Source organism: Pseudopodoces humilis, chromosome 26, assembly GCF_049639895.1.
Source record: "Pseudopodoces humilis isolate 2021_Gansu_Grassland_sample_001 chromosome 26, ASM4963989v1, whole genome shotgun sequence".
Classification (NCBI taxonomy): domain Eukaryota; kingdom Metazoa; phylum Chordata; class Aves; order Passeriformes; family Paridae; genus Pseudopodoces; species Pseudopodoces humilis.
This window is the reverse complement of record NC_142225.1, coordinates 1,937,246-1,950,874: the sequence shown is the minus strand read 5'-3', so window position 1 is coordinate 1,950,874 and position 13,629 is coordinate 1,937,246. Positions and strand designations below refer to the sequence as shown.

The following is a 13,629-nucleotide window of genomic DNA, read 5'->3' as shown; positions in this document are numbered from 1 at the left end:
CCCTGTCCAGCCTGGCCTTGGGCAATTCCAGGGATCCAGGGGCAGCCTCAGCTGCTCTGGAAAACAGAGGAGCTCTCCAGCTCTGTGGGATGAGGATGAACTCTGCAGCTGGGCACACACCACCTATTGTGGGACGCCAGGTCCAAGGGGAATCCTTGATGATGATGCCATGGGAAGGGGGTCAGAGGCATTAAAGCTCTCCAGACACATCAACCTATTTCTAATTTGTCCAAAAGAGGAAAATCAGGCTATGAATTCCTAGTGTCAACACTGCTCGAAATCTGCAAGAAATCCCATTTTCCTGCACAATTTGCAGCTTTGTCTCTTCCCAAACACAGTCCCAAAGCTCAATGAAATCCATAAAAAGCCCTCAGTAACTCTTCAGTTCTGGAGTCAAGCCCTAATGAGCCAATCTGTCATGTCCTTCTGCATCGAGGATAAATTCCCTCTTCAAATTTTTTACTGCCTCAGGAAAAGCTAGAAGAAGACAAGAGCCCCCTTTGCTCTACCAGAAAGGTGTTCTGGCCATGTTTTATCCTTGGAGCAATACAAAACTTGTGGCCAGGTGTGAAATATTTGCAGGTAGGAGTGACTCCCTCCTTTGAGCTGAAATTCCCGAGAATCCCAGAATGGTTTGAGTGGGAAGAGACCTTAAAGCTCACCCAGTCCCACCCCTGCCATGGGCAGGGACACCTCCCACTGCCCCAGGCTGCACCGAGCCCTGTCCAACCTGCCTTTGGGCACCTCCAGGATGCCCAGGTGTGGCACCGCAGCCAGGAGATGGCACTCCAGGATCGGCATTTCCCTGCCCGGAGCGTTCCCCGCTCTCCAAGCCGCCCCTGGAAGCTTTTCCTGGGTTTGTTCCTTTGTTGGAATGTGAGCACGGGTGCGGGAAGGGCTGCCCCGGCCAGCGGGATGATCCCGTGGAGGAATCCCTTTGAATTCTCAGCACCGGTGCAGGAGGAGGATTTAGGAACCGTCCCTTGGCACGGCATTGAGGCTGTCGGTCCTGCCTGGACCAAACACACCATTCCCAGCCCACTCTGAAAGGGCAGGTCCGGCCCCTGGCTGCTCCTGCAGGTCTTGTCCGTCCTGGCAGGGCTGATCCCGGCACGGCTGATCCTTGGAGTCATGGTTCCCACTGCATCTGCTTCATTTCTTGTTGCTCATAGTAATGAGGAAATTCCTGCAATGAGCTGAGGGCAAGTCCCATGTGCCCAAAATCCAGGCTTGGGTCACTCCTATGCCTGGGCACAAGAGATTCCCACCAGCTGGGCTGGGAATTCCAGGGCTGTGTGATCCCAGGGAGATAAATCACACTCCCACCATCCCACATCCCATCCTCCTCCATAGTCAGCACAAGAAGAGAACAATTAATTTCCAACCCAAATCACCTGGATCTCTCCCTCCACATCCCTGTTCCTGCTGGGTATGGAATCTCCAGACCCCACCAGTGATGGTGCCTCATTTACCAATAAATAATGCAAGCAGTCCCTCGTCCCTCAGTGCTGCAGAAATGAAGACACAGCAGGGATTTGGATCTCCCTCCCGGCTTCCTGCTGAGCAATTCCACTGCAGCTGCTCCTGGGGAATGAGGCAGCCTCCATTTCTAATAGGAATGTCTCATATGGATGGAGGTAACTTCACAAAACAGAACTGTTCTGTGCTTCTGTAAGAACCCCACCCTGGGAGGCACTGGGTGAAAGCCTTTTCCTGCTCTCTTGGGTGGTGCAAGGGAAATCTCCAGCTCAGCCACGTCCTCCTGGGGGACTCCCTGCCATGGGGTGGCTTTGGGCTGTCAGACACCGCACAGGGGAAGTGGGAACGAGTCCTGTGCCCAGGGATGGGGAGCTGCCTGGGCAGGGACTGGTGGGACATGGCTGTGGGTCTGCAGGGATGGTTGGTGTCTGGGCTGGTGAGTTCAGCTTCCCTGGGTGGAAATCTGGGGGATCCAGAATCACCCACTTGTTGTAGCCCCAATAAAAGAGCCAATCTTGGCTTCCACCCCTGAGCCCTGCAGCGATCACAGCTCTCAAAGGCCCCAAGCAGAGCTGTGGTGACCAAACGGTCCTTGGCCACCACACAGCAGCTGCTGAACGCCAGCTCCTTCCTGACTCCTGCCATTCCATCAGAAATAAACTCAGCTCAGAACCATCAATGCTTTATTTTTGTTGGTTGTGGTTGGGTGTGCACAAAACCACACCACTGCTGGCATCGTGGTGGGTCTAAACAGCCTTGGCCAGCCCAACACGGTTGTTGGCCCGGTCAAAGATGCTGTAGTACACCCTGATGAAGACATCTCCCAAGATCCAGAGGTCCCCAGAGGTGTCCTGGAAGCTGCTCATGCAAGATCCTCGGTTGTGCTGCATTGGGGCACAGGAAGGCAATTAGGGAAATGTGGGCTGTTGTCTCCTCTTGCATTGCTCTGGAGGCCCATGGCCATCCATGCCCTGTCTCCCAGGGGAGTGGGAGAAGCCAAGGGGACCAGAGCCACTGGGGAGAGTGGAAGCACCTTGAGCACTCCTGCAGCCAGGACCAGCTGGTTCCCACTCACCTGCTCAGTGTAGGCCATGGCAGACACAGGGTACTGGACCCCGTCGATGACAAAGATGACATCGGGCATGGCAGGGATGGAGCTGCAGTTCACACTGTGCTGCAGGGAGCAGAGGGAAGGGGCTCTCAGGAGGGAAACATGTTCAGAGTGAGGAGAGACCTCACTGGGGTCTTCAGCCTCCTGGTTGAAGGAGGGGCAGCTCTGGTCTCTGCTCGCTGTGACAGGGACAGAACCAGGGAAGGGCTGGAGCTGGGCCAAGGGAGTTTAGGTTGGATCTCAGGGAAGTTTCTTTCCCCAGAGGGTGCTGGCACTGCCCAGGCTCCCCAGGGAATGGGCACAGCCCCACCAGAGCTCCAGGAGTGTTTGGACATGGCTCCAGGGATGCCCAGGGTGGATTGTTGGGTGTGCAGGGCAGGGATTGGACTGGATGATCCTGGTGGGTCCCTTCCAGCTCAGGACATTCTGTGATTCTCTGATATAAACCAGAGTGTCCCAGGGTGTCCCTGCCAGGCTTGCAGTGAGCAGAGGGCGGGTTCCCTCTGCAGGGCAGCAGCCCTGGCTGGGCTGGGCTGTGCCAGGTGCCTCCAGGGCGAGCTCTCACCTCTCCATACGAGCCCTGCCTGGCCCCAACTGCGCTCTGGATGCTCCTGATGCCCGAGGGTGGCCCGGCCACGAGGGAAGTGCCGGTGTCAATGATGGCCTGGCAGCCACCAGTGCACGCGACCTCCTGGCTGTTCACAAGGATGCTGTGGGGAGAGACCAGCCAGGGGCCATGAAATACCCAGTGGGCCTCAGGGATGGTTTTTAACTTCTCTTATAAGAGTTAAAGCTGGGTAACCCCAAATACTGCCTGTGAGCCTTTTCTTTTCTGGAGCTGCAGAGCCAGCTGGCAATGCAGCCACCATTGCAGATATGGCCACTGAGCACAACCCAGGACCCACTCGAGCCCAGCAAAGGATGTTTTGACCCACAATTTTGCTCTCCTCACCACCAGAGACATCCCCTAAATAACAGGACAGGAACTAGGCTGTGCCCAGGCACAAAGCATCCTCATTTTGGGTTCCATTACCAAACTACTGTGGAGTTTGTCCCCTTATCCCTGTGAATCCCTCAGCCTCGGGTGTGGATGCCAGTGGAAGCCTCTGGTGGTGATGGTTCCACGGTCTCTTTGGAAGAAATACTTTGGGGTGACCAGAGAGCAACAGAGCTGGTTTGTCACCTGTCCATGGAGATCTGCCAGTAGCCCTGGTAAGAGACGGGGATCCAGCGGATGGGGCCGGTGAAATAGGACTCATCGATGCCCCCGAAGATGACCACGCTCCCTGCTGCCTCACTGCATGGTGCAGGAAAGAGAAACAAGGGGAGGTTCGCGGCTGAGGAGGGGGGGACGTGGCAGCGTGAGTCAGTGTCACATCCTGGGGACACAGGGCCTTTGGAACCAGCTTTGGAGCCTGGAACCCTGTGCCTGGACACTGTTTCCCAGGCTGGTGGCCCCAGTCATGACACAGACACAAGATCCAGTGGCAGCAGTGACAAGGGAGGAGCCAGAGCCACCAGCGGAGACGTGCACGGGGCGCGTCCCCCCTTCCCCAGCCCCAGGCCCCCACGGCTCACCGGGACAGGTAGACAGAGAAGAGGTTCTCCTGCAGCAAGCTCTGGTTCACCAGGTTATCAAAGACCGGCGTGATCCCATCAGCAGCCAGGTTTGGGTATCCCAAGCCCAGGATCCCATCGAATCTGACATCGACGAAGAACTGGCCGGGCTCGGCGGTGCTCAAGCCGAAGAGCTGGTTGGTGTCCACCAGAGATGCCACCTGGGGACAGGGAGGGGCCCTGAGGCTGGAGCAAGCACTGGGATTCTGGTGTTAATCTGCTGGGGAAGGAGCAGGGGATCCCCTGCTGCAGGTGGGGCGGGAGCTTCAGATAAATGTTATTAAAGAAGCCCAAAAACTGAGGCACGAGGGGCTGAGAGAGCCCCTGGAGGTCTGAGCTGCTCCTCAGAGAGAGGAGTCTGGAGGCTGCTGGAGCCAATCCACCTCAGACTATCAAGGGTTGAATTCTGCAACCTTGTCCCACAACTTTTAATGATGGCAAATCATATGCATTTAATAAAAGATGAGCTATTTAGTAAGAAAATAAACAGACAAAAAGTAACAGATGAAAGATCTCAATAGGAATTACTGCACAGGATAAAACTGAAGAGCCACAAACGGGTTACAGCACAGCAAACAGTGCACTGTAGCAAGGCACCTGTATTAAAGCTGGCCATAGGAATAGGATTGATTTGCCACCAAAACAACAATAATGTGCACAGATTCCTTCACTTAACCCCTGAGGAGTAACCCTGAAACTGAGAAACTGCGTTTCTCCCACTCACAGGAGAAACTCCACACATTTCCAGGAAAATGCACAGAAGATTTCTGCTTTGTGGAAGTTTGTTGTGGCTTTTAAAGTGTCTGTCAGTGATAAATCCAGTTTATCTTGCCGGATCTCACTTTAACAGAGAGGTGCTCATTGGCAGCTGGGAGATGTTGATGCCCTGGCTCCAGAATAACTCACTGCAGCACAGCTTGTCCTGCTTGCTCAGCTTTAGGGGGTGGGATGTTCCCCACAGGCCCCTGGGGACACTCACGGTGACGGTGTCGGAGCCCACGATCCCCTCCATCTCCCCAGTGCCGTAGTGGATGGACAGACTCAGCCCCGTGCTCTTGTAGCTGGATGACTGAGAGGGGTCAAACACCTGGTGGGTTTCTGGATTAGTGGAAAAACGTGGAATTAAACCTTTGGACAAGGCCAAGCCTAAGGGAGGTGTGGGAAGAGGAGCCCTGCTGAATTGCTGTTTATTATCCTGCCTTGAGGAATAATCCAGCTGTGAGCATTTGCTGTTTGTCGTTCCCCTCCTCCAGGGATCCACAGGCATTCCCACCCCCCTGGACAGATGGGGAAAGTGAGGCACCAGGCAGTAATCCCATCACCTGAGGAATGCAGCTCTGAGCAGCCCCACACCCCAAATATCCCTCACTCCAGCTCATTGCCCAGGTGCCACGGGCTCAGCTCTCCCCTGGCCATGTCACCCCAGTTTCTGGGCCCGGTGGAGCCGTGCCAAGCCCAGGAGGTGCAGCTGGGCCTGGCTCCTACTCACGGCAAGCCAGGCTGGTGCAGGACACGGAGGGAACCCAGAGGTCGGAGGAGCCGGTGTCAAAGACCACAGTGAAGTCCTGGGTGGGGGTACCGATGGAGATGGTCCCGTAGTATTCCACCTGTGGGCCAGCCAGGGATGGATTTTGGGGCATGAAACCAAACCTAGGGCTTCCCCAGGCTTGGTCCCCTTCTTCAGGGAGACCCCCTGCTTCTAGCAGAGCTCCTGGGGGACATTTCTCTGTTCAGGGCCACCAGCGAGGGCAGGGAAGGGTGAAGGATGTGAGCCAAAGGCTTTGGGATAAAGAGTTTGGGTTTGATCCATGCCCAGGACAGACAGAGGGATGGACATCCCACAAACCTTCCCAGGGCTGTGTTCCTGGGGATTAGAGCCCATACTCACGTCGAGGGTGTTCAGCAGGGGCTCAGTGACCACCCTGCTTCTGTTGGGAAAAGCGTGCGGGAATTTGGTGCCGATGTCGTAGTGGTGGTGCTGGAAGAATTGCTGCAGCAAATCCTTCTCCCTGAGGACATCCCTCAGCTTCTTCCCCCTTTCCAAGGGCAGCCTGGCACAAGCAACAAGGACAAAAGAACAGTGAGGTGGGATTTTGCTGCCTGCAGCTCCGGCGAGCAGTGTTTGCCACCTCCAATGTTCTGACCCAACAGCAGGAGCAAGGAAACTCCCCCAAAACTCGGATTTCCTCAAAAATCCCAAAACAACCCTAGAGACCAGCCCCTCCCCAGGCAAGCCCTCATTCTCTGCACCCCTGGAGCAGCTTTCTGCAGCCTCAGACCTCACCTCTGCTCCCCAAAGCCATTGAAAGCCTCCAGATGCTCATTTCCCCCTTCCCTTTCCCCGCTGGCCGTGGCGGTGATGCTGCTGTCACTTACCTGGTGACACCCTGGCAGAGGGCAGAGGCAGCACAGAGGAGCACGAGGAGCCACATCCTGCCGGGATAGCCGGGGCAAATTCCCGCTGCTTTATAAAGGCCCTGCCCACCCCACCTGCCGTGCCAAGAGCAGCCGGGACCAACAGAAGCTGCCCCCTCCCCTCCTTTGGGCACCCGGCCAAGGCAGGTGACACCCAGGGACTGAAGGACACAGCAAACACGAGCCACACGTCACCTGGCAGAGGGGAATTGTCCCCTTGTGCCACCCCGATCCTCTCCTGGGGACCCCACGCTTCCCCACTAGATCCTAAATCCAAACTCTGCGTCCTTTAGATGCCAAATCCTTCATCCTGACCAGGCACTGCCTGGCTGTGTGCATGGAATCACAGAATTCCAGGATAATTTGTGTTGGAAGGGAGTTTAAAGCTCATCCAGTCCCACCCCCGACATGGGTAGGGACAACTTCTACCATCCCAGGTTGCTCCAAGTCCCATCCAGCCTGGCCTTGGACACTCCCAGGGATCCAGGGGCAGCCTCAGCTTCTCTGGGCACCCTGTGCCAGGGCATCACCACCCTCACAGGACAGAATTCCAATACCCCACCTACCCCTGTGGCAGTGGGAGCCATTCCCTGTGTCCTGTCCCTCCATCCCTTGTCCCCAGTCCCTCTCCTGGATCCCCTGGATCTCCTGGCACCCCTGCAAAGGGCTCCAAAGTCTTCTTGGAGCCTTCTCCTCTCCAGGTGAGCATTCCCAGCTCTCCCAGCCTGTCCCAGAGCAGCTCCAGTCCTGGAAACTCCTCTGGAATTGCTCCAGCAGCTCCACATCCTCCTGATGTTGCAAAGCCCAGAGCTGGAGGCATCATTTTGGCTTCTCAGTTTGGCACCCAGCATTGCCGATCTGTGGGAGCTCTGGTTTTGGGAGACCTGGTTTTGGGAGACCTGGTTTTAGGAGCTCTGGGTTTGGGAGTTCTGGTTTTAGGAGCTCTGGATTTGGGAGCTCTGGGTTTGGGAGCTCTGGTTTTAGGAGCTCTGGATTTGGGAGCTCTGGGTTTGGGAGCTCTGGTTTTAGGAGCTCTGGATTTGGGAGCTCTGGGTTTGGGAGCTCTGGTTTTAGGAGCTCTGGATTTGGGAGCTCTGGGTTTGGGAGCTCTGGTTTTAGGAGCTCTGGGTTTGGGAGCTCTGGTTTAGGGAGCTCTGGTTTAGGGAGCTCTGGGTTTGGGAGCTCTGGGTTTGGGAGCTCTGGGTTTAGGAGCTCTGGGTTTCAAAGCTCTGGGTTTGGGAGCTCTGGTTTTAGGAGCTCTGGGTTTAGGAGCTCTGGGTTTAGGAGCTCTGGGTTTCAAAGCTCTGGGTTTGGGAGCTCTGGGTTTGGGAGCTCTGGGTTTGGGAGCTCTGGGTTTAGGAGCTCTGGGTTTCAAAGCTCTGGGTTTGGGAGCTCTGGGTTTGGGAGCTCTGGGTTTGGGAGCTCTGGTTTTAGGAGCTCTGGGTTTGGGAGCTCTGGGTTTGGGAGCTCTGGTTTTAGGAGCTCTGGGTTTGGGAGCTCTGGGTTTGGGAGCTCTGGGTTTGGGAGCTCTGGTTTTAGGAGCTCTGGGTTTGGGAGCTCTGGGTTTGGGAGCTCTGGGTTTGGGAGCTCTGGTTTTAGGAGCTCTGGGTTTGGGAGCTCTGGGTTTGGGAGCTCTGGGTTTAGGAGCTCTGGGTTTGGGAGCTCTGGGTTTGGGAGCTCTGGGTTTGGGAGCTCTGGGTTTCAAAGCTCTGGGTTTCAAAGCTCTGAGTTTGGGAGCTCTGGGTTTGGGAGCTCTGGGTTTGGGAGCCAGCCCCGGCTGGTACGGGAGGGGCCCCCGGGTGCTGTGGCTGTGACCCCTCCGGGGGGGCTCCCCCCATTATCTCAGCCCTCTGGTGCCGCAGCAAACACGGCAAGGTGACCCTGTGCCGGGAACATCGCTCGGTGTGCCGGGCCCCGAGAGCGCGGCCGGGCAGGGGGCACAGAGCCACAGCAGCCCCCAAGCCCAGATCTGAGGGACATCGCTTTCCTCGGGAATGGAAGGAAAAATATTACCAATTTTTATTTTATATTTCATTTTATAAATTTTTTTAAATTTATTTATTCATTTCCTGTGAACAAATTTAATTTAATTTAATTTAATATGAGCATGCTGTGGGCAAAGCCATTCGAAATTTAGGGGCTGGGATGTCCCCTCCACTGCAGGGGCTTCTACAATGGCAGTGGCTCCTGCAGTAAAGTAGGAATTTATAATTATTTATAAATATATAAATATAAAATATATAAAAAATATATTTATATAAATATATAATTGTATAAAATATATAATATATAAAATATATAAAAATATATAATATATGATATATTAATATATATAATATAAAATATATATAAAATATATATAAAATATATATTTTATAATATATATAATATATATAAAATATAGCTATGTAATATATATCTATAAATATATAATGCAATATATATAACATAATATCTATATATGCAAGATCTATCTCCAGATATTATATATAATATATAGAATTAATATACATAATATATGTAATATATGATATTTTATAATACATAAAATATATTTTAAATATATATATAATAAATATATACATATATTTTAATATATTAATATATAATATATATTTTAATATAATTCAAAATATATAAAATATATAATATATAAAATAATATACAATATATGTTATAATAGATATATTATAATTAATGTAAAATGTTATAATATAACATATGCATATGTGTATATTATACATAAAGTTATTATACATAATGTGCATAATGTTTTATAATAATTGATAATGTTTTTACTGCTGAAGTTGTCCGGGTGGTTTGTAGAGGAGTGGGAAGTGGCTGAGCCATGGCAGCCAAAAAGGCCATGAGGCTCATCCCAGTTTGGTGTCAGGAATGAGCTCAAGATGGGTTTGAAATGTGGGAAGCAGTCAGGATGAATTGTAGGAACCACCTGTGCAACAAAAATCTGCTCCAAACCAAAAAGTAATATTAAAATAAATATAAATTATTGAAATAATAAATATATTAAAGTAATTTATTAATATATAAGGTATAAGGGAAACTATGATTCATAAAAACTAAAAATGTAATTACGTATTATTCATTTTAATATGATATAAATACATAAAACTCCTGAAGTCCAGTGAAGAAAAGACTAGAGTAGAACAGAAAAGAGAATTAAATATAAGGTAATTTGATTAGAATAGGATTACAATATAAGATAATTGGAATAGAATAATTGAATGATAAGAGAATGGCAGACTAGAATAAAACACTGTTAGAGAGGGGAAAGGGATGGGATGGGATGATGGGATGGCATTGGATGGGATGGGATGGCATTGGATGGCATTGGATGGGATGGGATGATGGGATGGGATGGGATGATGGGATGGGATGATGGGATGGGATGATGGGATGGCATTGGATGGGATGGGATGATGGGATGGGATGATGGGATGGGATGATGGGATGGGATGATGGGATGGGATGATGGGATGGGATGATGGGATGGCATTGGATGGGATGGGATGATGGGATGGGATGATGGGATGGGATGATGGGATGGGATGATGGGATGGCATTGGATGGGATGGGATGATGGGATGGCATTGGATGGGATGGGATGATGGGATGGGATGATGGGATGGGATGATGGGATGGGATGATGGGATGGGATGATGGGATGGGATGATGGGATGGCATTGGATGGGATGGGATGGGATGATGGGATGGCATTGGATGGGATGGGATGATGGGATGGGATGATGGGATGGGATGATGGGATGGGATGATGGGATGGGATGATGGGATGGCATTGGATGGGATGGGATGATGGGATGATGGGATATTCCCCTGCTGTGTCAGGAACCATCCATGTCATTATTTTAGGTGTGGAAATTCAGCCCTTGGTGCATCACCAGGACGTGGTGTGTGCGGGTTTGTCCTGGTCCCGTCCCAGCCATGGCTTTCTCACAAGGCCAAGCTGTATTTTACAGGGCTGAGGATCAATTTTTCTCCTCCAAGCACGTTTGGACACACACCCTTTGTGTATATTTTGTTACTCAGTTGAGAAAAACAAAGATTTCCGTGTGACAGGCTAGAACAGCAGCTGGTTTTGTATCATCCAAATTTAACGCATTTGGGGTTTGCTGTAACAAATTAGGAACTCTTTGGGGGGAAGTTGTGTTATTTAGAGAGACGATGTGTTTGTCCTGTGTTTAATGAACTTTATGAAAAATCAGACAACTACAGAGGTTGTCGTTCTCTGCTCACTGTGTCAGGAACAGTGACAGTGACAACGCACACTCTCAGTTGCAAAGAGCTCTTTTTATTCTTCCAGATCCTCTTTTATAGACAGTTCTGAGAAGGTCCAAAAAGGTAAAACTTTCATTGGCCATCAAACCAACACATCACCATCACTGGGCAGTTGGGAACAACACCCCTCGAGTGTTTCCTGCAGGAAAACAACAAGGGGACAAACAACACCTGCAGAGGTTGTTTTCCCTCTCCAAGGGCTGTTTGAGTTCCTCCTCACGATTTCTCAGGTCTTTGTGAGAAGGTTCTGTGACCTGGTTTCACACAGACAGTGCGCTCCCTGCCTGATCTCTCACATTCAGCATCCACAGTTCTCCATGGCTGGGAACTGCCAGGATCTGAGATGAGAGAATGAATGATGCATGCTACAGGAAAAGAGCATGTCCTGGTCAGAGCTCAGCTGTGCCCTGCTCCCATCCCATCCCATCCCATCCCATCCAATCCCATCCCGTCCCGTCCCGTCCCATCCCATCCCGTCCCGTCCCGTCCCGTCCCGTCCCGTCCCGTCCCGTCCCGTCCCGTCCCGTCCCTTCCCGTCCCGTCCCGTCCCGTCCCGTCCCATCCCATCCCGTCCCATCCCATCCCATCCCATCCCATCCCATCCCATCCCATCCCATCCCATCCCATCCCATCCCAGCCGTGTCCTGCTCCCATCCCAGCCGTGTCCCGGCCGCTCCCATCCCGCTCTGGCTGGTTCAGCCGGTTCACCTTGGAGCAGAACATCAAACAGAGCTGGGGACTCGCACGTGCGGGGCCCCGAGGGGCTCCTGGCTCCGTTCCGAGCGGCTCCGGGATCAAACAGCCCCGGGGCTCCCGGGCACAATCCGTGTTGACTTTCCCTGTCCCTGCTTTGCCGCCTGGGCTTTCCCCCCGCGGGAGCTTTTCTCCTCCAGGGAGAAGTTAAAAGGATATTTTCCCGGTTTCACTCCCATAAATGTGCTTCGAAAGCAGCTCAGAAAGTGGCGTTTTTGCTAAATTGCAGGGAAAACCCTGCAGGGATGAAGGAAAGGGGAGTTAATCCACCCCCTTTTCGTGGGCAGCTCCAATTCACAATCTGAAATCAAGCACAGCCTTGTCAGGGGGTGTCCCTTTATTTAATCCCACTGAATTTTCTCCTCCTGTGGCTGAAAGCCACTGGGAGATTGGTAATTCCCACTCCTGGGGCCTGGGGAGTCCCTCCAGAATGGGAACTGAGCATGGTAAGAAGCTGCTAAAACTTTTTGTTTCTTTTTGTTGTGATGGGGTCTGCTGGGAGAAAATAATTTGCTATGTTTTCCACTGGGAGAGGGCAAAAAATTAAGCAAAACCCCCAAATTTGTAGCACTTTCTGCCCATTTCCAAGCTTGTGGAAGGCCAGAGGCAGCTAATGAAATAAGGCAGCTTAATAAAAGAACCCAAACCATAAAATTATACATTTTTGGACAGTTTTATGAATTATTGTGGGGGTTTTCCTGAATTTTTCCCTCTCTCTATTCCCATAGGATCCATGGGATGAAAGCCCTGAGAAAATCTTTGGCTCTCCTCCGAGGTTTCGGAGGGATATGTCTGAAATTAATTTTTGATTCCTCTGAAGCCCTTCCTTGTGTGAGCAGAAGGTGCAGCATCATTAAATCTTCTTCCTGGAGCATTAAATGGATGCAGGCACAGGGATGCTCGCTCCAAGGTCAGGATGCTGCTGCTGAACCCTCCTGGAGCAGGATGGCAGCAGCTCACTGTGCTAATCCCAGTGAGCTGGAGGTTCTCACCCAGCAGAAATCTCAGCTCTGGGGCAGCTCTGGGGGATCCACTCAGCTCCTCCTGGCTCGGCAGAGCCTTTCTGGCTCAGTTTGTGGCACTGTGGGGCGTCCTTGGCTTCCAAAGGGTGGGCAGGGGGCTCCACCCAGCTCCCAGCCACCACCCACAGCACCCCCGGGGCATCCCCAGTGTCCAAGGCCGGGCTGGATGGAGCTCAGAGCAACCTGGGCTGGTGGAAGATGTCCTGTCCATGGCAGGGGGTGGACCTGGGTGAGCTTTCAGGTCCCTTCTGACCCAACCAATCTGGAATTCATGATTTAGGATGGCGAGGAGAGCATTGCCAAAATAATTTAGAGGATGAAACCATCTAGTCCAGCTTGGGGACCACCAGGATCCTCACCCCAGATCCTCACGAGCCCTCAGCACCAACCTCCCCCTCCATGCCAGGGATGAAGAGATGCAGAGACCAACAGGTCTGGGGCTGGACTCCTGAGCAGTTCCCAGCCAGGAACAGACCCATTCTCTGTCCCAGCTGCCTCCTCATCTCCCTCAGCACTTTTTCCTTGGAATTCCCACTCCAGGAGCACTCAGCAGCGCTGGTGTCCCGGGATCAGCTGCACTCCCAGCCCCTGAGCCCTCCTCACTCAGGTTTGGAGGAGCTTCCCCCCATGTGAGGGGCTCTGGGCCCCCTCCCCAGGGCGGTGCCTTGAGGCTGGAGGGGGGCACTTGTCCCACTCCCACCCCAGGGGTGCAGAGGAGCAGCCACAGGCTCACAGCAGCTCCTGTGCTGCTCACAGAGCCTCGGATCCACAGAACCACGGATCCATAGAGCCATGGTTCCACGGATCCACAGAATAACAGATCCATGGAACCACAGATCCACAGAGCTTCAGATCCACAGAGCCTCGGATCTACAGAACCATGGATCCATAGAGCCACTGAGCCACGGATCCTCG

General features: G+C 52.3%; 1 protein-coding gene across 1 annotated transcript; it reads right to left on the bottom strand.

Moving 5' to 3' along the window:
- Positions 1–2,225: 2,225 nt before the first annotated feature.
- On the bottom strand, positions 2,226–6,639 carry LOC102113955 (embryonic pepsinogen-like). The gene is made up of 9 exons (XM_005530163.2): positions 6,584–6,639; positions 6,096–6,258; positions 5,697–5,814; positions 5,187–5,305; positions 4,169–4,368; positions 3,774–3,887; positions 3,156–3,300; positions 2,555–2,653; positions 2,226–2,363 (listed from the first exon to the last, which is right to left on the bottom strand). Exons 1-9 carry the CDS (start codon positions 6,637–6,639, stop codon positions 2,226–2,228), a joined length of 1,152 nt encoding a protein of 383 aa, XP_005530220.1.
- Positions 6,640–13,629: the final 6,990 nt, after the last annotated feature.